This window comes from Vulpes vulpes, chromosome 8 (genome assembly GCF_048418805.1).
Source record: "Vulpes vulpes isolate BD-2025 chromosome 8, VulVul3, whole genome shotgun sequence".
Taxonomy (NCBI): Eukaryota; Metazoa; Chordata; class Mammalia; order Carnivora; family Canidae; genus Vulpes; species Vulpes vulpes.
The window spans coordinates 43094978-43119520 of NC_132787.1; the positions used below are offsets into that span (position 1 = coordinate 43094978).

The 24543-nt window shown below is 50.3% G+C and overlaps 1 protein-coding gene across 3 annotated transcripts in view; it reads left to right on the forward strand.

The window, feature by feature from the left end:
- Positions 1–22892, forward strand: part of WNT5B (Wnt family member 5B) — a 112842-nt gene extending 89950 nt beyond the window's left edge. Inside the window, exons 1-5 of one of the 3 annotated variants that reach the window (XM_072766330.1) lie at positions 4511–4748; positions 5925–6076; positions 7272–7519; positions 13387–13679; positions 19213–22892. In XM_072766330.1, the coding sequence (XP_072622431.1) occupies positions 4683–4748; positions 5925–6076; positions 7272–7519; positions 13387–13679; positions 19213–19671 (1218 nt within the window). In that variant the 5' untranslated portion in view covers positions 4511–4682 and the 3' untranslated portion in view covers positions 19672–22892. Of the gene's footprint in view, positions 1–4510; positions 4749–5924; positions 6125–7271; positions 7520–13386; positions 13680–19212 lie in introns of those variants that run through there. The other 2 variants (XM_072766331.1, XM_072766332.1) reach the window with 2 other exon arrangements.
- Positions 22893–24543: the final 1651 nt, after the last annotated feature.

The following is a 24543-nucleotide window of genomic DNA, read 5'->3' on the forward strand; positions in this document are numbered from 1 at the left end:
CTCAACTGACTGAGCTACCCAGGTGCCATCTTATTCTTTTTATACTTACTTTCCTTATATTCAAAGTGAACCTAATGATGCCATGGACCACATAGAATTTTAGTGAAAATTAAGTGAGAAAATTGGATATACAATATTCGGCTCAATGCATGTAGAAGGTGCTCAATAAATGTTCATTAATATCAAGTATTGTCACTGGTTAGCAGTCATTTATTATTGTCTAGTAAAACTATACTAGGCACAAGGAGGCATACAGAGAAAGTAGGGGAGGTAAGTTTATGCATTTGGGAAACTTTGGATCTACTGAAAAAAAATGCACAGTTATGAGGCAGCTGGTGTGGGATGGGGTCCTCCCAAGTGCCAAGGAAATATCAAGTAGATGGAAAGATTTTCATGGCATGGGATTAATCAAAGACAGTTTTATGGAGGAGATGAATCTTGAGCAGACTTGGAAGTACTGTTGGAGACCAGAAGGCATCCCTGGGAAGAGGATCAGATGGGGGCTTGGGGGAAAGCAGTTCTTGTTCCTAGAACAAGAACAGGAGGAGATTGGATAAGAAACCCCACAATGGGAATTTCAGAAGAATGAGACATAAATTATTTTTTTAAGATTTTATTTATTCATAAGAGACACAGAGAGAAAGGTAGAGACACAGGCAGAGGGAGAAGCAGGCTCCCTGTGGAGAACCCAGTGCAGGACTTGATCCTAGGACCCTAGGATCATGACCTGCGCCAAAGGTAGATGCTCAACCGCTGAGCCACCTAGGTGTCCCAAATGAGACATAAATTAAAGGAAGCCAGGCCAGGAAGTTTAGAATGGTTGAAGAGCTAGGAACCACAGTAGGTCTCCAAATGGAAATGATTAGTGTTTCAGGAAGACTGGTGTGGGAACCATTGGGTTAGACCACAGAGCACTGATTTGGTGTTCAGGTTTAAGAAGGATGAGTACTTACATGAAAATAGAGGAGGAAATTAGGGAACCTGAGTGCATTTTAGGAGGTGTTTGTCAAGTGTTTTGAGATCCATAAAGAATCTTTCTCGGGGTGCCTGGGTAATCAGTTGGTTAAGTGTGTGACTCTTGATCTTAGGGTCATGAGTTCAAGCCCTGACTTGGGCTCCATGCTGGGTGTGGAACCTACTTTAAAAAAAAAAAATCTTTCTCTACAGTGGTGGAAATTAAATGGCCAAGGGGAGAGAAGGCTCTCCATCTGTCCTGCTCCTCCCCCACCTGTACCACCCCATGGAAATCATCACATCACTGGCAGACATTGGGACACCAGCATAGTCATAAGTTCTCAAAGGGAGACACTCTCTTCCCAAGGACTCCTAAGAGCCTCTATCTTGTTATGTCAGGAATGCTAACAAAGTTGCAAGTGTAGGTTCCACACCCCAGCTCAAACTTACAACCTGGAGATCAAGAGTCACTGTGCTCTACGGACTGAGCCAGCCAGGCCCCCTGCAAATGTAATTTTTTAAAAAAAGATTTTAATTTATTTATTCATGAGAGACACACACAGAGAGAGAGAGGCAGACACAAGCAGGCTCCATGCAGGGAGCCCGATGTGGAACTCCATCCTGGGACCCTGGGATCATGCCCTGAGCCGAAGGCAGCTGCTCAACCACTGAGCCACCCAGGTGTCTCGCAAATGTATTTTTTAATCACACATTACATAGCTCCTCCTTGGGTCACACAGAAAGAATTAGCCAATGACAGGAAGAGGCTCCCATGGAAGCTGTTGGTTCTTTCTGGGTAGGTTTCTAGGTGTGAGGGTGCCTGTCTGGAGCAACGGGGCGGGTGCGGGACGTGACACCATTTCATGCAGGACTTGCTTGAGTTCTCAGGTGCTGAGGGAGGTCAGTCCTGAACACCCGATGGTGGCTTTTGTGAACAGCTATGACCTTGTCAAAGCTCTTGCCATGTGTGGAGGAGCTTCTGGGGTACACTGCTCTGAAGTGTGTGTGGAAGCACAGAGGTGCCCCTTTAGGACAGACTGGCTGGGGTCAGCCCCACTTGCCCGAGTCTCTCTCCTCGGTCTCCTACCTCTGGGCTAACTGCATGGAGCTACTTAAGAGAATGAAAGTTGGTGACTGAGTCCAAAAAAGGAAGGAAAGGAAGAGGAACCTGGAACCCTGTTTTCAAATATGCACGCCTTTAATTGCGATGGCAAAGACGGGCATTGCAGTCCCAGTAAGGGACCTGGGACATGGCACAGTGCAGTCTGGGTTGTGTAGCAGGGTTACGGCCCTGCCACCATTTCCCTGTCTCCATAACGGTTTGAAGAGATGTGAGCTGGGCAGATATTTCAGAATTTGGCTTTCCCTAAAGGGCCCCAAGGAATGTAAGCTATCACCCTTTACCATTCTTTTTCTTTTTTAACTTTTTAAAGATTTTATTTATTTTTATTTTTTAAAGATTTTATTTATTTATTTATTTATTTATTTATTTATTTACTTGACAGGTAAAGAGAGAGCACAAGCTGGGGGAGTGGCAGGCAGAGGGATAGGGAGAAGCAAGCTCCCTGAGGAGCAGGAGCCTGATGCAGGGCTCGATCTCAGAGCCCTAGGATCATGACCTGAGCTGAAGGTAGATGCTTAACTGACTGAGCCACCAAGACACCCCCCTTTTTTTGTTTTTAGTATTTTACTTCTTTATTTATTCATGAGAGATACAGAGAGGCAGGGACACAGGCAGAGGGAGAAGCAGGCTCCCCATAAGGACCCTGGTGTGGGAATCCATCCCAGGACCCCGGGATCATGACCTGAGCCAAAGGCAGATGCTCATTCACTGAGCCGCTCAGGCGCCTCTACCATTCTTGATTCTTGTCCTCGCTTTACTTTTCCTTACAGTGTTCACTGGACCTAACATATCATGTGTTTCCTTGTTCACGGACCTATCTCCAGCCCTTAGAGTAGTAACTGGCACATACGAGGACCCCAGTACACATTTGATTAATGACTTTAATGAATAAATACATAAGTGACTGAAGAAGTAGGGCAGAGCAGATGTCTGACCAGCTCCTCTGGCCCTCTGGAGGCGTCTTCCCCTCCCTGACCCTCTACCACAAAAGGATACAGACCCTGGATTCCCTCATGCTCAGCTGTGTTTGCTGTGTTTGACATGATGTTCCCCCTCCTAGGAAGGGGAGATGCTTTCATTATCTGAGATAATCTGTAGTTATGACAAAAGGCAGCATGAGGGGTTCCCTCTCCAGTCTTTTCTATATTTACTAGATATTTCTTCCTACACAAAGGAGAGCCTTCCCTGGATGAGCCCCACTGTAAAACTCACCTGTAACCCACAGGGCTTTCAATGTGTCCCAGTCATTAAAGCCAAAGCCTCAGTGCCCACCCTCCAGCCCAGCTGGGCTGAGGCCAGAAGTTTCCATGCTGCCCATGCTGATGAAACCAGTTGCCCATCTTCACTTTTCTCCTTCCAGCTCCTCACAAGGAAAGAAAAGAATGTCAGCCAGGGCAGAGAGCTGGCCTTTGGGTTCTGTGACCACACATAGGGTGGTTCCCATGTGTCTGTCCCCGCCAGGGGTCGTCCTGGGGGAGGTGGGAAGGGGGGATGGCGTTCAATTCCAGGGACTTGAGAATTGAGAAGGCAGAAAAAGAAGTCACCACATGCGCTTTGGCCTTTTTTGTTTGTTGTTTGTTTTTACATATATATATTTTTTTAATGAGCTGAAAGTTTGGTGGAAATCAGGGCTTGGTGGGAACAGCTGGGCAGTGAGCCCCGTCTGTTGGTGTTCGGAGGCACTGAGGGGCGGGATTAGCAGCTCCTGGCCTTAGCCGGCCTGTCACTGGGGAGTCAAAGCCACAGTGACTGTGAGTGGGCAGCGACTCCCATCCTTGGCTCAGAAACGGTGCCCCCCCCCCCACCCCCGGTGCCGTGGCCTCGGTGAACCTAGGAGTTGCAGAAGCAGAGATTTCACAGGAGCTTGATGAAAAGGTGTGACAGATGTGAGAGACACTGGCATAAGGGGAACATCTCTGGGGATCAGAGGTGGCACCCGTTGAGCCTTGGGCAGTGGGAACGTGTGAAGACGTAGGTGGGGCGGGCAGGAGTAGGGGGTCTGCCGGCCCGGCCGGGAGGGAGGAGGACCGCAGGGCTCCGGGACGGGCCTGCTCCGACTCCTCGGCCCCTAGAAGGACTGGGAGGTGGAGTTGAGGATGTTTGCATAAGGAAACCCTTTGAAGCTCTTCTCTTGGCCTCCCTACTCTGGACCTGGTTACCTCCCCTCATAAAGCCATTAGCTTCTGGTGCCAGCCCTATCTCTGCTCCATCTCTCTTGGTTCCAGTCGGTGCATTCACAGACCTCCTGCCCTGAGGGACAGGGAGGATTTATGGGGGGGGGGAGGCAAAGGGGGAGGGGGCGTCCTTTAGAGGAGGAGAGGTCTGTTGGGAAAGTAGGGTGTGGGGAGCTGTTAGTCGGGCCGGGCCAGAGGCCGGATCATTTCCGAGCTGGCTCTGCATGACAAAGGGGAAGGAGCAAGTTTCCTCTTTGATCTGCCCCCTGCCGGCCCCACACACCTGCCTGTTGGTACTCCTGTCCCAGCTGAAACCTCAAGAAGAAAAACCAAAGGGGGGTGGAGACCGGGCTGTGGCCCAGCTTCCCCGGGTCCTGTTCAGGCCACCTTCCTCGCTTGGTGGTCCCAGGACAAAAGTATCTCCTAGGCTGATGACCCACAGCACCTGCCGCCCCCTCCCGGAGAGCCTGGAGACCCAGGGCTGCGGGAGCCGCGTGGTGAGATGGGGGGTGGGGGGCGCTGGGTGCGCGTGCGCCAGTGTGTGTGTGTGTGTGTGTGTGTGTGTGTGTACAGTTGGAGGTGTTAAGGGGTCCCGGGGAGAAGACTCACTGGAAATGTGGGGTCACGCCCTGGATGGAAGCTGAGGGGGAGAGGAGGTGGGGGTGAGTGGGAGGGGGCGTGTTTTAATAGACTTGCTCTAAGATCCAGAAGCAAGGATTTTACATTTGTTTCCAAGGGCTGGAGGAAAGGTGCTCTTTCCTGGGATACAGGCACAGGCATGAGTTATAAAAAAGCAGAGGCAAAGATGCGGGAAGGTCCTGAGCCGGGAGGGAAGGGTCCTTGCTTTTAGAAGATGCATCCTCGGCCCAGACTTCTGAGATCAGGACCGCAAAACCCAGAGCTGGTGGTGCCCTACCGTTGCCAGCAGTGCTCTTGGCTGCCCCTCGAGGGCCACAGTGTAGAGGAGGGGAGGAAGGCCACCTAGGAAGATGCCATGTCCCCCCCCTCCCCAGGCAGCTTTAGGGACACATGGTATTGCTCAGAGGAGTTGCCTTGAGAAAGTGCAGTCCTCGCCCTTCTGTCTGCTATATTCCTGGGAAACAAGGGCTGGAACACGGAAACTTTCTTGGAGTGAGAAGGGTACGGATCGGGAGGGGAGACTCCTACTGGGCTGCAGGTAAATCTCACTCACCAGCTGTTCGTAGCCCATGAAGGAGAGCCTCTGGCTGGAGGGAGATGAACAGGAAGGAGTGGATGGTGCCCTGGTTTCTTCGGATGCTCTGGAGGAAGGGCAGGTGGATGCTGCAGCAACCAAAGCATCTTCCTTCATGCTATATGGAACAGGCTCTGGGCCTGAAAGGACTCGTTTTCATTCCTCTTTTCTAGTTTCCCAGCTTACTGTTTCCTTTGGAATGAGGTCCTGAGTAGGGTTCCCACTCGTGGGGGTAGGAGACGCAAAGGCTCCCCTGGTGAGAAGAGCAGCACTAGGAGATGGAAGATGGAAAGAGGCTGGATCTCTTTGCCGGCTGAGCAGAACTTGACTAGACCCCCATCCCCGCCCCCACCCCCCACCCTGGAGCTCATCCTTGGTGCTCCCACCCCGCCCTCTCCTCTGGTCCTGCCTCATCAGCTTCATCTCCATGTTGATTCTCTGTCCATTCTCTCTTCTCCAGGGAGCCCCGCTTCAGAAGCCGACCGCCCCTGGGGTCTTCCCAGGGCACTGGGGAGGGCCAAGGCTGAGGCCCACCATGCCCAGCCGGCTGCTGCTCGCCGCTGCACTGCTGTCCAGCTGGGCTCATCTTCCGGCCGAAGCCAGCTCCTGGTGGTGAGTGAGGGGGGCTGAGGCCCTTCTCTACAACCTACGCCTCCTTTGGTAATTGAATGCAGAGAAAGGTCACCGTGTGTTGTGATCATCCCTTTATTCGTAGGAATCCTAAGAATCGCTTTTATCCCAGGAAAACTAGGACAGCCTTGTCTTTCACAAGCCCCCAGAGGTAGAGGTTCACTGAGGATAAAGGAGGAGGAGTTCGTTTGGTATTTTCCTCTGATCCTGTCTGCTTTCCCCTTTTCCTGGACCTTCCTCCATCCCCATGTGTTGTTAGAAATAGCTCTTGCGTTGCTATTGGATCAATAAGAATATTGATTTTTTCCCCCAATGTGGGCAAGGAGAGTAGAATTCCTGTTTTATAAGTCTGATGACCAGATGAGAAGTTGAGAGATCCACAGGACCGTGTGGGGCCTTCTGTTGTGTTCTTAAGACTATTGTCATTGCCAAGTCAACGTGCAAGCAAACGGCAGGCACTCCTCATCTATTTTGCAAGGTCTGTGCCCCGCTCACGTTTGCACTCAGATGACATATCTATACAGTCTTCTCATCTAACTGCACACTTTACTATATCTGGTTGAAGATGAGCCAAGGGAAAGCCGCTGAACAGAGAAGGGGTGGGTCAGGGGATTTAGACAGTGTTGTGATGTATGTAAATTGGCTTCTTCTGTTTGCCAGGCATAGGGGCAGGTCTAGTTAAAGGAATTTATTGCTTTCCATCATACATCCTGCACTGGGGCTCAAGTGAATGAATCACGCCTACTCCTTGAATAAGTCATGTGCTCTCCTCTTTCCTGTTGAGATTTGGCTGTTTCCGTCCCCTGCCTGGAATGAATGTCCTATGCCCTCCCTATCGCCCTTCCCTGCCTGCCCTCCACCCCCACCCCCGGCCTTTGAGACCCAGTTCGCACTCTGGCCATTGCCTTATAAAATCTTCTCTCCAGCTGCAAGAGCTCTTTCTCTGTCTGATCATTTGACATCTTCCATGTCATCTGCATTTGTGCCTCAGTTTCCCACACAACACCCTTTGAAGGCAAGGCCTCTGTTTTACTAAGTTTCCTTTTCATGCCTTAGTACAGGGCCTTGCGCACAGAAAGAAAGCACTGGGTAAATGTGTTGAATGAATGACTTAGTGCTGCACACAGCCTGTGCTCACTCCTTGGTCTTTTGTCCCCTTTCTGGATCTCCGCTGTAGGTCATTAGCTATGAGCCCTGTACAGAGACCTGAGATGTTTATCATCGGTGCCCAGCCCGTGTGCAGCCAGCTTCCTGGGCTCTCCCCTGGCCAGAGGAAGCTGTGCCAGTTGTACCAGGAGCACATGGCCTACATCGGGGAGGGAGCCAAGACGGGCATCAAGGAGTGCCAGTACCAGTTCCGTCAGAGGCGGTGGAACTGCAGCACTGTGGACAACATGTCTGTCTTTGGGAGAGTCATGCAGATAGGTAAGAGGCCACCAACACATGGCTTGGCTAGAGGACCCAGGTTCACCTGCCTGGGTGCAAGAACGCTCTCCTGAGCCTGGCACAGAGGGCCCTCGCGAGTGTTTAGGGGAGTTCTCCAAGGCTTGGAAGCGGTGTGCAAAGAGACAGGAAGACGAGTCTTAGATCATGTGTTGACCACCCAGCTCACGCTCCACCAGCTCTCTGCTCCCAGCTTCACCCTGTTGGGGGCAATCCGCATGTGGCTCACTCTGGGAAAGAGGCAGAACAGTGGAGCTGTTAAAGTGGATTAGCAAACATGCTCTCCGCCACTGCCCCTTATCTCAGCCCAGGGGCCCCTTTGACGGTGCTGTGTGGAGAACCAAAAGTTGCAGCCCTGAATGTCTGTATGATGTTTGCCTCTTCCACTTGGACTCTGAGAGAGATAGAAACTTTGGGCCAAATTGGTGATAGCTGTCATAACCTGGCCCTAGGTCCAGTCCTGGCTCTTTCATTCCAAAGGGATGTGTGTGAAAGTGGGGGAAGGGGACAGACCAAGAAGAAAGATGAGAGGCCAGCTCTTCCAGGATTCCTGTCCCTTCCCCTCACCCCACTCCCTTGGGACTCTCTGGCTGCCCTATTGCTTAAATGGAGGTGTGATCTGGGGTCTAATTGTTTTAGGTCCTTTTGAAATGCAATCCTCCCCTCCCTGGCAAGAAATTGAGAAATCCGGCCCTATTCTATGGGGGTCTGATCCCCAGGGCCATAGAAGGAAGGTGTTAGAGCCCTGTATTCTCCTGTGGCCCATTCTCCAAGAGTTTGCCTGCCAAGGATGGCGTTGGGGAGTTCACTGAGGCTGAAGAATGACTTTAGCAGGAAGCAGGGTATGTGGAAGGCCCCTCCCTCCTGAGCTCTTTCCCCTGCCCATATTGATAAATGAGGACCAGGGGAAAGCACACGTTGAACCGCTTTCTTCCTTCACTATTAACTCAAGGTCCAGACAAGGAGTGCTCGCATGTTCCTGCAACAGTCTTCCGGGGCAGCTTTCCTAAGAGATTGGACTTGGGGTGAAGTGGGAATTGCTCATAGTTTATTGATTCTTCTCAAGTACACTTAGCATCTGGTAAAGTCTCAGCAGCACTGCCTGTGCTGGGTTCCGGGTGTGGGGAGGAGGATGACTCCAGGTGGAGAGAGAGGCATCCACTGATCACTTTTGGGGAACTTACGTTTCTCTGGGACCTAATGTGTGCCTGATATTGGCTAGATCCTTTTCGTGTGTAATTTTGTTTGAGTGAGGGCCAAAAAGTGAGCTTTACTTTAGGAAAGGAAGGAGTTACCAGAAATGGCAACTCCACTGGGTGCAGACTTGCTTGGGGGAATGAAAACAGACCCTCCTGTTCTCTCGGTACCCTATTCTGTTACAGATGGAACCCTCTGCTTGCCTTCTTTTCAGTTTCCTTTTGTAGCTCTCCTGCAGGCTTATGCTACCTGGGAAGGTACCCTCCACTCAAGCCCTTTGGGCGGGGAGTGGCTCCCCTGAGGCCTCTCCCTCTCCTGCAGCTGTTGTGGGTACCTAGGACTTCCAAGAAAGTCCTGCCCTCTCTGAAGCACTACAAGAGTCTAACACCAGAGGGCAGCAGAGCAGCTTGGCGGGAGCCGCTGGCACTGCACCCAGCCTTGGGCAGGGGAGCGTAGGGGCGCCTTCCTGGGAGCTGGCTGGATCTACTGTGGAACAGAGAGAGAGGGTGTGGTATGATCCTACTGCCTCCTTGTAGGAGGACGATGCCAGGTATCTCTAGGAGTCCCATGGCTGCTGGTTTATTAGCCTTTATCCTTGAAATGGTTTGAGTTGCCTCTGAGTTGTTTCACGTATAGAGAAGCCCCCACCTTGCCTGTCCATTCTGAAGCCCTGCATTATGTCTTGCTGGCTGAGAGTAGCCCTAGTAGTATGTACCTCCAGGCTCACAGGAGGACCCAGTTGCTCCTCATGAATGAGGAACTACCCACCCTCGGTGCCTAATGATGCAGAGCAGGGACTCCTCGGTGGCTCATGGAGTGCCTGTCTTTGGCCCAGGCATGATCCCAGGGGTCCTGGGATCCAGTCCCACGTTGGGATCCCTGCAGGGAGCCTGCTTCTCCCTCTGCCTGTGTCTCTGCCTCTCTCTTGTCTCTCATGAATAAATAAAATCCTTAGGAGAAAAAAAAAAAAAAAAAGAAGCAGAGCAGTTGCAAGGATAGCTAATGCACTCGAGGACAGACTGGGATCTGAACCCTTAGTGACAGACCAGGACCGTCAGAGCACATAGTATCTGCAGTATTATGCTCAGATGCAAGCACATTATTTTTAAAGGCAATTCTGAGAGGAGTGATTCAGTTCAGAAAAGCATGTTTGCTAAAGAACTGAGGAAGAAATCAGACATGTAGCCTGGAAAAGACAAAACATAAAAGGCATATCAGTTGTTTTCCAATGTGGAAGGGCTGTCAAATCGGAAGGGATCGGATAGTGTAGCTCCAGCAGACGGAAGTTACAGGGAGATATTTTTCATCTTACTATAAGGAAGAACGTTCTGGTGATTAAAGTCATTAAAAGACGATGGGCTGGGTTGCCTTGAAAACCCAGCCTGCTTCTCTGAGGTATGCTGTGAAAAGGAAGAGTCACAGTGTTTGGGATGTAGATGGGGCTGCAGATCAGGGCTCTTTCCTCCCAGGGATACCAGGGCAGGGGCTTGAGACTCCATTTCAGAAAGACTTCTCAGGCATGGCTCCCTCAAGGAGAGAGTTAGGCCCTCCTGCCTAAGAACCTGTTGGTCACCCTAGCATCCCAGTGGCTCATTCTCATAGTCTGACCACCCTCAACTAGATAGATCCCTGGTCTCTGGCAGCGATTCAGCACTGACTCAAATGTCCATCCTGATGGCAGAAGCTGACCATCAGGTTACCTCTTGAGAAAGACAGGACTTGCCCAGTCTTGTCTGGTTGCAAGCTTGACTGTGTCCTGCCTAGATAATCAAGAAGTAGGGCAAAGTGGGAGGTCATTCTAGACGTATTGAGGGTTGCAGACTCCTTCCGTCTCCACCTGCCAAGGCGGGATTATGGGATGTCTACTTCTGACCACAAGACTCAGGAGAGGATGAAGTAGAGAACAGGAGATTCTGCCTAATGTAATCACTGAGATCAAGATAGAATCTCAGCTTCCTGCTAAGAACCTCTCCCTGCTCCTCTACACCTGAGTTTTTTTGAATATTATGTATTATTTCTTATAACAGCTGTAGTGAAATAGAATTTGCGTGCCATACAATTCACCATTTTCAAGTGAATAGTTCCGTATATGAATTCACAGGATTGTGCAACCAGCACCACGGTCTAATTGCAGAACGTTTTTGTGACCCTATGAAAAAAACCCTGCAGACCCATTGGTAATCATCCTCCATTCCCTCCCGCTTCTGAAACCCTAGGCAACCAATACTCTTTCTGTCTCTATGAATTTTCTTATTATGGACATTTCATATTAATGAGATCACCTTTTGTATCTAGTTCAGTACAGATACAAAATGCTAGGGACACCTGCCTAGCTCAACTGGTAGAGCGTGTGCTCTTGATCTCGGGGCTATGGGTTCCCGCCCCACATTGGGTACAGAGATTACTTAAAAATAAAACCTTAAAAAAATGCTACATGATTCACTTAGTATAATAATTCAAGTTTCATCCACATTGCAGCATGTACCAGTACTTTATTACTTTGTATGGCTGAATAATATTCCACTGCGAGGATGATGCCACCTTTTGTTTACCCATTCATCCACTGGTGGACAATATGAGCTGTTGCCACTTCCTGCTATTATGAATAATGCTTCAGTCAACATTCATGTCTAAGTTTTTGTGTGAGCATGTTTTTATTTATCTTGGATATATCTTAAGAATGGAATCACGGGGATCCCTGGGTGGCGCAGCGGTTTGGCGCCTGCCTTTGGCCCAGGGCGCGATCCTGGAGACCCGGGATCGAATCCCACGTCGGGCTCCCGGTGCATGGAGCCTGCTTCTCTCTCTGCCTGTGTCTCTGCCCCTCTCTCTCTCTCTATCACGAATAAATAAAATCTTTAAAAAAAAAAAAAAAAAAAGAATGGAATCACTACGTCATATGTTAATTACATGTGTAACCTTTTGAGAGTTGCCAGAATTTTTCAAAGCTTAAGATTCCCACGAACGGTACATGAGGGTTCCAGTCTTTTCACATATCTTCGCCAACTTACTAGTTGCCTTTTATTTTAAGATTTTATTTATTTTAAAGATTTTATTTATTTGAGAGAGAGAATGAGAGGGGGTGTGGGCACAGGCAGGGGGTAGGGGCAGAGAGAGAGGGAGAAACAGTCTCCCCGCCAAGCAGGGAGCCCAACATGGGGCTCCATCTCAGGACCCTGAGATTATGACCTGAGTCAAAGGCAGAAGCTTAACTGACCGAACCACCCAGATGTCCCTATTTTGTTTTATTTTTAAGATTTTTTTTTTTTTAAGCAGTCGCTATACCCATCATGGAGCTTGAATTTACAACCCTGAGATCAGAGGAGTTGCGTGCTCTGCCAACTGATCCAGCCAGGCGCCCTATTCGTGGCCTTTTTGATTCTAGCCGTCCTTCTGAGTGTACAGTGGTATCTTATGGTGATTTTGATTTGCATTTCCCTGGTGACTGAGTATTATTTTTTAGAGACATTTTTATTTTTTTTTTATTTTTAAAAATATTTTATTTGTTTACTCATGGGAGAGAGAGAGAGGCAGAGACACAGGCAGAGGGAGAAGCAGGCTCCATGCAGCCCGATGTGGGACTCAATCCTGGGACTCCAGGATCATGCCCTGAGCCAAAGGCAGGCACCAAACCGCTGAGCCACTCAGGGATCCCAGAAACATTTTTATTGAAGTGGAACATGGATCATATGAGTTTTTAAGTGGTTCACTACAGAAATAGAGAGGAACACGTTTCACATTTTCTCCTGGAAATGATCTGGACATTTGGAGAGACTTTGCTGAGTGTCCTGCAGACCTGGTTCACTTGAGCTCTAAGTTGGGAGGCAGTGTGGACCCCATGGAAGACAGGGAAACAGTGTGGATTGTTCTGGACTTTAATTCTGCCTCACTTTCCTCCTGGCCTTTTCTACTATCTAGCTAGATGATGGCAACAATGAAAGAGACAGACGTGTGGCCCACGGAGTGGTCAGAAATTGGCATCTGCGAGAGGGAGGTTATTGCAAGGCTGCAGAGCCCCACTATTGGTCCTGCGATTTCCACTGTAGCTCGTTCTGCTGGTCCCACGGGTCCCCTAAACTCCTTAATGCCCATGTCCCCTCTTTAGCTCTGCCTCCTAAGAATCTACCCACCACATACGCTTCCCTGGGTACTGGTGTGGGCCGAGGCCGGAGGGATTCGTTGTACTCTGTGTTCAAGGGCTGGAGGAGGCACATTCCTGCTCCTTATGGAGAGGTCTCTAAGCGGCAGAGCAGGGGACGTGGCCTGGAAGTGTGGAGGCTTCCCCTGACGGTGTTTCCCGCCCGGGCGCCTGGGGCGGTGGTGCTGGCCCGGGAGAGGGAGGGGCGGAGGAGGCCGGGGCCGCCCGGGGAGCTGGCCCCCGCCCCGCCCCAGGCCCCCCTGCCCCCCTGCCCCCCTGCCCCAGGCCCCCCCCGCCCCCCCTGCCCCAGGCCCCCCCCGCCCCCCTGCCCCCGCCCCCCTGCCCCGCCCCAGGCCCCCCCGCCCCCCTGCCCCGCCCCCCTGCCCCGCCCCAGGCCCCCCCCGCCCCCCTGCCCCCGCCCGCCTGCCCCGCCCCAGGCCCCCCCGCCCCCCCCGCCCCTGCCCGCCCCGCCTGCCCCGCCTGCCCCGCCTGCCTCGCCTGCCTCGCCTTGCAGGGAGCCGGGAGACCGCCTTCGCCTACGCGGTGAGCGCCGCGGGCGTGGCGGACGCCGTGAGCCGGGCCTGCCGCGAGGGCGAGCTGTCCACCTGCGGCTGCAGCCGGGCCGCGCGGCCCCAGGACCTGCCCCGGGACTGGCTGTGGGGCGGCTGCGGGGACAACGTGGACTACGGCTACCGCTTTGCTAAAGAGTTCGTGGACGCCCGCGAGCGGGAGAAGAACTTCGCCAAGGGGTCGGAGGAGCAGGCCCGAGTGCTCATGAACCTGCAGAACAACGAGGCGGGGCGGAGGGTAAGCTGGGGCTCCCCGCCGGGGGCTCCCCGCCTGGGGCTCCCCGCCTCCGTGCGGGGCGGGGCGGGGGGCGGGGCGGGGCGGGGCGCCGGGCCGCGCGGGCCTCACCTCCCTGCAGGCCTGACCCGGACGCCCGCGGGGCTTCGGACCTGCTCCTCGAGGCGCCGTCCCGACAGGGTGCGCGCGAGCGTCGTGCTGCTGGACCTTGCTTCTTTCCCCACGGGACGGCTGTGTCGGGAAGACTCAGGCTCCGTGGCGTCAGGATTCCAGGCGCTCCACGTACAGGTCTTGTCTCGACCCTCGTAAGGAGAGCAGCCAAGGTGGCTGGAAGCTAAGGCCATTGGACCCAGCCTGGGGTTTATGAGGTGCAGAAGCACAGCTGACTTTCTAGGGCGGCTGTCATGCGCATCCACGCCCAATCCAAAAGCACGTGTAGATGCTAACGGCAAACACCCTTTTCTTTAATTTTTAAGATTTTATTTATTCATGAGAGACACACAGAGAGAAGGAAGAGACACAGGCCGAGGGAGGAGCAGGCCCCCTGTGGGAAGCCTGATGTGGGACTCGATCCCAGGACCCCGGGATCACGCCCTGAGCCACAGGCAGACGCTCAGCCGCTAGGCCACCCAGGTGCCCCACGGCACACAGACTTCTAAACGCAGAGTGCCCTGCAGAGGGGAGTGGAAAAGATAACCATCTTCTGAAGGTTGTCTGTATGGCCAATCTCAAGTGAGACGTGACTGTTTTTCAGCCTCAATTTCAGTAGAAACTAAAGTGTGGGTTTTGAGGTGAACATGGTTTACTGCCTGTGCAGAGCATGCCTGGGCCACACTCTAGGTTTCCTTGATGCTATGCCAGAGAGCGTGTGCCTTCTCTGCCTGCACCCGGCTCCTGAAGACCTCCCCTGAGTGCACACTCTGTCTCCATTTCCCTTGGATGCACCTGAGGTGGTCTGCCTCTGCTGCAGGATACCGGGACGCTTGCTCAGTCAGACACTCTGCCTTCTGCTGGCTCAGTGTTTTCCCATGTGGAGGGGAGTGTGAATGTGCATCAAGGTGTCTCTCTCTCTCTCTCTCTCTCTTTTTAAAAGATTTTATTTATTTATTCATGAGAGACACAGAAAGGCAGAGACATAGACAGAGGGAGAAGCAGGCTCCATGCAGGGAGCCCGACATGGGACTTGATCCCGGGTCTCCAGGATCACACCCTGGGCTGAAGGCAGCGCTAAACCACTGAGCCATCCAGGCTGCCCTCTCTCTCTCTCTTTTTTTAAAGATTTTATTAATTTATTTGAGAGTGAGAGCAAGCAAGAGAGCACAAGCAGGGGGAGGGGCAGAGGGAAAGGGAGAAGCAGACTCCCTGCTGAGCAGGGAGCCCAGTATAGGACTCCATCCCATGACCCTGAGATCATGATCTAAGCCATAGGCAGACACTTTACCAACTGAGCCACCCAGGCGCCCCTCCAGGTCTCCCTTATAGAGAGATGTTAGGTCTGAGTGCTGGGTGGTAGGGGGTTGCTCCCGGCACAGGGCTAGGGGACCACAGACCTCTCAGGAAACTACTCAGACTTCTTTCTAGGAGTGTTGTCCACATTCAAGTCTGTGTCAAGACAGGTGGCTCAGGGGCCCAGGCAAGATACTATAATGAGACCAAAGATGAAATAATTAAACAGCGAGACTAGCAGTTTTTTGACAAGAAATCAATCCAGAAATTTAATGTGGGTTCATTGGTGATTCAGTAACAAGATATGGATATAATTCTAGAAAAGTGCTTACTAATTCAAAAAATCGACTCATGTTTCACAGGCACACATATCAAATAAATGTAATTGAAATGTCTTATACAAATTGGGATCTGTGATGTTGGCTTGGTGGATGCTTGTGTAAACTTAGTGTCCTCAATAGCGTGATGTCAAGTCGAAATTAGAATTGGTCATTTGCCCAGTGTCTTCCTTTCAGAGCCCATGTCCAGAGGCTTGATCTGGGTGTGAGCAGTGGTGTTAATCTGTGGCGGGGTTAGGAGTTGAGGTTGTTGCTCTGGTACAAACCAGGGCACGGAGAGCAGCCGTGGCTTAGATGACCTTCCACTCTAAGGGCATCTGTGAGGCCACCTCTGTTCCCCAGGACTTCTCTGTGTGTGGCAGTCTGCTTGGCAGTCTTTGGGTATCTAACCCAGGAGAGACTGATTAAAAAAAAAAAAAAGTTTAAGATATTCACTTTATGTCCCAAACGTCCAAATTCTATTCATTTTTTAAGATTCCAGTTCAGATACCACCTACTTCTTACAACTTTTCCCATGCCCTATAACTAGTGGTCTCTCTGCGTCTGAACTACAATAGGGCCTTGGCTACCTTTTGGGCTCTGGCTTAGTTCCCCTCCTCCCCCTGCCCCGTATTCTGGGATCTACCCACAGCTCTTATAACAACTCTCTGTGTTTTGCATGGGGAGGCCAGTGCGAGTGGAACATGCAGAGCAAAGTTCCTGCTCTGCCACCAAGAAGAGGTCAAATTCATGGAAGGTCGTTTCCTGTGTCCGCTCTGTGCTGTCCTGGGGGTGTTGGTGGCAGATGCCGAGGTGACTAGGCTTTCATCCTGATCTGGGCTCGTCTCAGTCACAGTCTTGACCTCACTTCTCCTGGCTCCTCGTTTTATTGCCCTTAATTGTTTGTTTGTTTGTCCTGACCCTTATCTGGCCCACCTTCCTTCCATCTGCCTTGTTTCTCACTCACACACCTTCCCTGCCTTCCTCAGTCCCTCGCCTCTCCCCCCAGCCTCCGCACCTCTTCCACAGCCTTTATCTGTCTGCTCCAAGTGGGGGATTCCTGTCCCTCTCTAATGTTTATCCCCTCTCCAAGGAACAGGCCTCCACCATCAATCACCATCTGAGGCCAAAGGTATGCACCTCCCACCGCCTCACACCTACACAAAAAATTCCTTAGGGAAGACTAAAACAGTGGCAGGGATTGCAGATTCCCTGGGTTGATATTTTACAGCCAGTTAGAGATTTTATTTTCAAGTTATCTCTACACCCAACATGAGGCTCAAACTCACAACCCTGAGACCAGGAGTCACACACTCCAACGACTGAGCCAGCAGGGCACCCCAACTAATTTTTTTTTTTTTTTTAGTAGGATACCTAGGATCTGACATCTTGGCCACAGAGTAAATCTGAGGCATACTTTGCAGGAAACTTCTCTTGGCCTTTGAGAGTCTCTAGTAACCCCATTTTAGACACTGATGGCCAGAGCAGTGGGTGGATATTGCCTTGTCTGTCACTCAAGGGCTCAAGCATTTTCCAGATAAAAGCTGTCTAATCCTCGTGACATTCATATCAGTTACTGAGCTCAGTCACACCATTAGACAGTGCAGAAGAGGGACTTAGGGCTTTGTCAGGAGGCAGGATCCAGAACTAAGAAAATGTTTTAAAAATTAGCTTTTAGGGGTGCCTCAGTGGCTCAGCTGGTTGGGCATCTGCCTTTGGCTTGGGTCATGATCTTGGGGTCCTGGGATCAAGTCCTGAGTTGGGCTCTCCACTCAGCAGGGAGTTGGCTTCTCCCTGTCACTCTCCTTCTTTTGTTCTCTCTCTCTCTCAAATAAATAAATAAAACCTTTAAAAATATTTTTTTAATCAGCTTTTATTGCTTTTTCAATTAGCAGGAAAGGCTAAAGATTTGGATTTCTTTTCTGCCTTCTCCTGTAAGAGGAGCTTATATATATTATCAATAATAAAATATTTAAAAATACAAGTATTACAGTGTCTTTCTTCACAAAGGAGGACCAGAATGAATGTCTACAGAGTGAAGATCAGTGACACTCTTCCTCTTGGATTTGTTTTACTAATGCTTCTGTTCTTACTCTGTGGAGTCTTCTTCATCTGTCTTTCCTCTAATCTCCCTAAGTGTTGGCTCCCAGGAGAGATGCTTATCCTGTCCCATTGGTCACTTAGTGGCAGGAGGTTTAGGCCCTAAATGTTTCCTTCTTCCAGTGGTACCGGATACCTGACCTCCCTGGCTACACCAAGTACCTTTTCCAGAGGAATGTGAGGCCCCAGCTCAGACTGGCGGGGGGTGGGGGGGGGGGGGTGGGGGGGGGGGCGGTTGCCAGAAGAGGGTAATTGCAGACTCCGTCTTTGAAGTGCCTGTTGGGATGGGGTGTTGGTTCCTTTATGCCCTGGGCCTGGAGCTGGTACCTTTAACCTTGGGGAGGAGCCTCCTTCCTTCTCAACTGTAAGCCGTTTTTAAGCCCCCAGATTGGAGTGCAAAAGCGCTCGTCATTCTTGACTCCCTTCTGGGTGGCCCCAACAAATTATTGGGCCTCTCCAGAACTTCAGTTTCTCCACCACAAAATAATAGGAATAATTCCACACCAGAAAAAAAAATCAGGAAGAGTTTTGACAATTGTAATATGAGCTGATGATGATCAAGCTATTTCTTGCACCTGCAGTGGTCTCAGTGCAGTGCTGAATAAAGACACAATCTGGGAACTCTTGAAAAGAAATCTGTGAGAAACCTTGAAAAATGAGTTCCGACCCAGTTAGTGACAATGGCTGTGGCATAAGAAAGTGTTCTGCAGCAGGCTTGCATTTTTATCCTGCCATCTGTATGCCTGGGCCCGCTGCCAAGGCCATTTGACACAATGCATCAGGATGCTTTCATCGAAAAACATTTTGGAAAGCAGCATTCTGATCTACTTTTGCTTTTAAAATTTTGATTTGGGATAGCCCAAGTTCAAATCCACTCCACATTGTCGTGGTTCAGTGGCTTCAGGTGGATTTGTTTTTGGAAAAATCACCCCTGTTGGTGCCTTCCCCCCACACTTGCTCTTGCTTGACACAGGGCTCCACCCTCTTCCTCTGTACTCAGCCTCTGGATGTCTGGGAGGGTGTCTGCGGGTTCTGGGGTGGAAGATAATGGTCTTGCTCTTGAAAGTGGTGTGGTTTGTAGCAAGGCCCCTGTGACTCCGTGGAGTTAATCACCAAATATTAACACAGAAAAAGGGACTGTTTAGTTCTTAGGCAATTTGGCAGAGTCAGGGAGAGCTTTTGGCAAACTGGGGGCCATGCCAGCAGGCTCTGTTGCAGGCTGGTAATATGACTGGATTTTTTTTGCCCGAATGTACTCCATATCATGCAAAAATTGCACACGGTTTGTTGGTTGGTATTTGTTTGAGACTTTGGTCAAGGTAGAAATATCTTTTTTTTCCCTGGTGGTAAAGATGATACATTTATCATAACAACTTTCAAATAATAAGAAATGGACACACTAGACAAAGCAAGTGCACAAAATGCCACCATCCTTGTAGCTGACCAGACATGGACTTTGCCTCCTCGGTGTTTTTCTAGGTGGTTCTCCTTTTATCTGCTTCCAATCAGGATAACTGAGCTTCCTGGAAAGATCTTTGAAAAACTACTCCTCCCCTGCCCCCCACACCAGCTTCAGTCCCCTTCCGTGTTTGGCCTCAGGTGCCCCTCACCACCCTCTTGACATCCTCCACCAGGGATGCTCCTTCTTATTGCCTTCTTTCTGCTCCCCTCAGGCTGTGTATAAGATGGCAGATGTAGCCTGCAAGTGCCACGGCGTCTCAGGGTCCTGCAGCCTCAAGACCTGCTGGCTCCAGCTGGCCGAGTTCCGCAAAGTAGGGGACCAGCTGAAGGAGAAGTATGACAGCGCAGCCGCCATGCGCATCACCCGCAAGGGCAAACTGGAGCTGGTCAACAGCCGCTTCAACCAGCCCACCCCTGAGGACCTGGTCTATGTGGACTCCAGCCCAGACTACTGTCTGCGCAATGAGACCACGGGCTCCCTGGGTACCCAGGGCCGCCTCTGCAACAAGACCTCGGAGGGCATGGATGGCTGCGAGCTCATGTGCTGTGGCCGTGGCTATGACCAGTTCAAGAGCGTCCAGGTGGAGCGCTGCCACTGCAAGTTCCACTGGTGCTGCTATGTCAAGTGCAAGAAGTGCACCGAGATCGTCGACCAGTATGTCTGTAAATAGCCTGCAAAGGCCCCCTCTTCTGGCCTCTTCTCCACTCTGCCTCACAAAGTTTATATTATATAAATCTATATAAATCTATTATATATTTGTATAAAGAAATGGATGGATGATAAATAATTAAAAGAAGAAAATGGAAAGGAAAAGCTTATTTAAGAGATGCTGGAGATCTTTGAGGATTGAACTTTGCTGGTTCTCTACTCCCGGCAGATGGGGCAAGGGGCTTCTCCCCCTCCCTCCCTCTGCCGGGGACTCTCAGGATGTAGGGACTTGGGGATATTCACTGCCTACCCACTATGGCCTTAAGAAGACAAGTGGCGATTAGATGGAGAAGATGGTTTTGTCTGGATGTCTGGAGTCTTTGCTGGCTGGATGGCTGCCCTGTGACCCCCGTCATGAGGCCAGGAGGCCCTGTGCAAGGTGGCAGGAAGTCAGCCATGTCATGTCTTCAGGGTCTTGTCCAAAATACTGCTTGGTTCCGTAAAAGGGTCCAGTGCTTTCTTACCCTTTCACTCGGGTGCATCCCGGCAGAACCCAGAGTTACAGGAATGAGAAGAGGCCCGATGTCATCTCTGACAGGTGACCACAAAGGGACCTGCACCTCCCCAGACCCCAGGCCTGTCTGTCCAGTGAGAATTATTCTCCCTCCACAGCTCACTGGCTCCTGCCACCAGCTTCCTGCGCTGAGGAGCACAGGGGTCAATTAGCCTGACATGTTAGGAGAGACACGAACTGAATATTTGTGCCCGAGCTGCAGAGAGCCAGGAGCGTAACTGGTCCGAGTGCTGCACTGTGCTCCCACAGGGAGAGGAAACGGGATGCTGCTGTTGTCACTTCCTTCACCGTGGAGACCCCCCAAATGACAGGATGCGTGGCCTGGTCAGGCTTGGCTGGCCTGGCTCGCTCTTGTCATCTCTGCCCCAGATGTACAGTTTCTCTCTGACATTAAACCCCCTTCACTGGACTTCTCTCCCCTTCCTTCTTTGGACACACGAGTATCTTTCATGAGTCTCCTTTTATTTTTGATCTGATCCTCAGAACCTTGCTACCCAGTGTGCGTGTGGAAGAGGTAAGGAAATGGAAACTTTTTAGAGCTCTGGTCTGGTGGTTGGAGACAGAGACAGAGGACTATGAGGATAAGGTAATGCACTGAAGCACTCGCCCCCAGGGCCAACGCCAATTTGAATACTCATAAATGCTAGCTACTACTATTAGTATTATGAACAAAAGAATTCAGAGATTAAGGTTTAAACCTCATGTTTCCCTTCCCTTCTTCCATCTTACAACTCACCCGGTCACCCCCTGGTCTGTTCACTGGGTCCTTGGGAAGGCACAGGTGATGGGGACACTCTGCTGGCTTCTCTATGTTGCCATCTCCAGTCTCGGACTCCAGGATCTGGAGCCAGGAGAGACAGGAGGGCAGAGCTCAGGGATGACCCAAAAGGGAGATGTTATATCCTAGAAAGGGAGGAGGTAGTTCCTGGGACACCTTGATCCAGGTGCATTAGAGTGGCCGGCCTGCAGGTGACCCAGTAAGTCACCCCACAGAGAGACACCAGTCTTATTCTAGAAAAGTCTACTTCTGGGGAGATGGTGGAATTAAAGAGTCAACTTGGGTTATAATGAGCAAATTATATTTCAAAACAGTCTAAAAGGGATTCTGTCTGGATTGGAATCATGCCACGTATACCACTTGTCTCTTTAGGGCCTAAAGAAGAGCCTTCTGATTTGTCATCAAAGGACATCAGACCTAGGGTTATTTCACCTTATTCCTCACGCTATTACTCAGATTCCTTTGGTTGACATTTTCAAGATGAATAGTCCACAAGAGAAAGTGATTGAAGCCTACTGGCCTACAAAAGATGCAAACCATGTCCTTGGCTTCATTAGTTGGCATTTAGCCAAACTAACTTGGTCACACAGATCGACGATAATAAGGGTTTTGAACACTGGCTGGCACTATTGCTCTTCCCCTACATCACCCTTGTAACTCCTGGAGGGTTACCTTATGTCAGGTGCTCAAAGTTCATCTTGAGCTTTTCGGCCTGAAAAGCCAAAATCCAGTTCATCTTTAGCAACTTCAGGAAATTAGCTGTGAGGGACGGTCCATAGAAAGCGACTTTCATGTTCATGAAAGGAGGTGCATCATCCCCATTATGTTGAGGTCTTCCTGCAGAGTCATGGCAAGGGGACTGAGGAAACTTTAAATGTTTTCTTTCTGACCTAAGGAGGAAGTCACATGTTTGAATACCAGTGTAATTGTTGCAGCCACTGACAACCAAGGTTAGGAAAGATTTAATCTTCAAAATAGATTGGGGTGTAGTTATAGTTACAGACATGTTAAGTCCTGGTGGACTGGCAGTTGTCTATGATGTAACCAGGAATGCTGTAGGAATGTGGCTGGAAAATATGAAGACCAACCTAAGAAAACGAACCTCTGCTTGGAAACCACATGTTAGAGCAGGGACAGAATGTGCGGTCAGATCTCCTGCTCCTGGGTTTCCAGAGAAGGGCCTCCAAATCTTGAGCAAGTCCCAAACGTCAGTGTGCTGTAAAAAATACACAGTCCTAGGCCTCCTGCATCAGAGATTTTTATTCAGTTGGTCTGGGGGAGCGGGACAGCTGTCTGAATCTTTAACAAGGCCTCGAGGGGACCCTGTGCTGGTGGTCGTCCCGAGACTGCACTGGACCCAGCATCAGGATGAGCTAGCCCATGATCCACAGGGCGACCCTGTGCAGGATTTTCCAGTACCTGAAATTTATTATGATTAACACATGGTCTAACTGAAGGATCATTGCACTGGATGTAATGCCTGGACCAAGAAATCCTAGCCATCCAGGGGATCCTTTCTATCGAGAGGGGAGAGAACATTCTGGCACAGAACAGAACGTGTTTGCCCTGGGTGTTCTACCTCCCTCCTTTACCTGGGACAGACCTATTACAAATGTGGTAACGTAATACTTGCTTGGCTCTTTGATTGCATATATTCATCTTGCCTTCAAGACAAAATCAGGAGAAAGGTATGTCTGACTGCCTCCATTTAAAAGTAGACAGGAGGGTAGGAAGGCAGTCACAGCTAGGATTAAGGTGAGACCAGGCTCCTGTTCATAAAGGCATCCTGATGAGTCTTTCAAGAACTTGGGTTCAAAACCCTTACTGGTTGTCTGCTCTCTGTCCTTTGAGGTGGGAAACAAAACTTATTAAACTGCGTTTATTCCGCCTGGCTGCTGCCTCACTCTGGCTTTGTCATCCACGGGAGTTCTAGGGGCTAGCAAGACATCTATGGTTGAGATGGCTCTGCGACATACAGCTCTCCCAGCTGCAGTAGTTTATCAGAGAAGACACCTACGTCTTGGGCAGAGAGCCACACGGTCCCAAGAAGGTGGAGGAAAGTAGTCATTTCCATCTTAAAACAGGCTCTGATGCATGGCCAGATCCCACTGGCACTGGTCACTTGTGCCTCAGGAGAACTTCAGTGTGTGCCTGCATGTCTGTGGGTGGGTGTGGGGGGTGTGCACACATGCCAGGCACACCCATGCATGTAGGAATGGGTGTTTTTCATTAAGTTTGGAGGGGCGATGGGGAGGCACTAAAGGTAAGGAAGCTATAAAAAAAAAAAGGTAAAAATCACTGTCACCACTCTGGTTGAGCTGCTGCAGAATGCGGATTGTTCTGTCTTTACTGGAAGTCCTTGCTGATGATTGACTAGTGATGACAAGCTTCCTATCTCTGGAAGGAATGTTGAGAAGGGCTCACTGCTCTTGCTTGCTAAATATTCCTGTTAGTCCTTTATTATTCAAGAATCCCTGTCCTGTATTTATACCAAAACAATAAGTAAAGGAAGCTTTAATCCCTGGTTTTATGTAAGATCTGTGGGTAGTTTGCCCCTAAGTAGGAAGCTTCTCCATAGATTTGAGTGTCAGACATTATTAGGCAACCCAAAGACTGAGCTCTCACACAGCTAATTTTCTAGATTGTTTGAGAGTTTGGGCATTCGTCCTGTAGATTATCTACATTCTTTGCTTTTCCCTCCTGCTGTCTGCCTTTTGGTCTTCAATCTGTTCATTTGCAGCTCTACCAGAGGCTGCACCAAATCTGTTCACTCGGGCCTCCTGAGTAGTTTTTGATAAATAACTGAGTGGGAAAAGGAGTGGCTAAAATTAGATTTTAAAACTATCTGTGAATTTAACGTGTCACTTGTGTGGATTACCTACTGCTCCCCCTGATAACTGAGAATAGACAGAAGCTGTCCACAGCCACAGCAGGTAGGAAACCACAGTATCTGTCAGGACAGTTTGCCTAGGTGTGGGGCCTGTCAGTAACGCATCCCCTGTCAGGGACCCAAGATGCAGAAGAAAAGACACTATAGGAAGGGTGAACTTTTTTTCTTAAAGATTTATTTATTTATCTTCTACCTTAGAGAGAGAGAGCGAGTGCGCACAAGTGGGAGGAAGGGCAGAGAGAGAGAGAGAGAGAGTGCACGCGAGGAAGCAGACTCCCCACTGAGCAGGGAGCCCCACGTGGTGCTCGATCCCAAGACCCTGAGATCACGACCCAGAGCAGAAACCCAGCCAACTGACCCACCCAGAGGCCCCAGGGTAAACCTTTTTAACCCAGTTTTATCATAAAGCCCAAAGGAATGGGTATTGTTTTAAGTGGCCCTGGCCCTCCAGGACGCGTTCTCAGACCTGGGGCTTGTGCTCTATGTGTTGGGTCAACCAGCCCTTCTGCTGGCATTCGATTTGAAGTTTATGTCCTCCTTTCACATACTTACATCATTTCCAGAGATTGTTTTAGTAGAAAATAAGTTTCATAAAGGATTTTTTTAAAATCTCTTTTGTGGGGATCAGTCAGTGAAGCATCTGCCTTTGTCT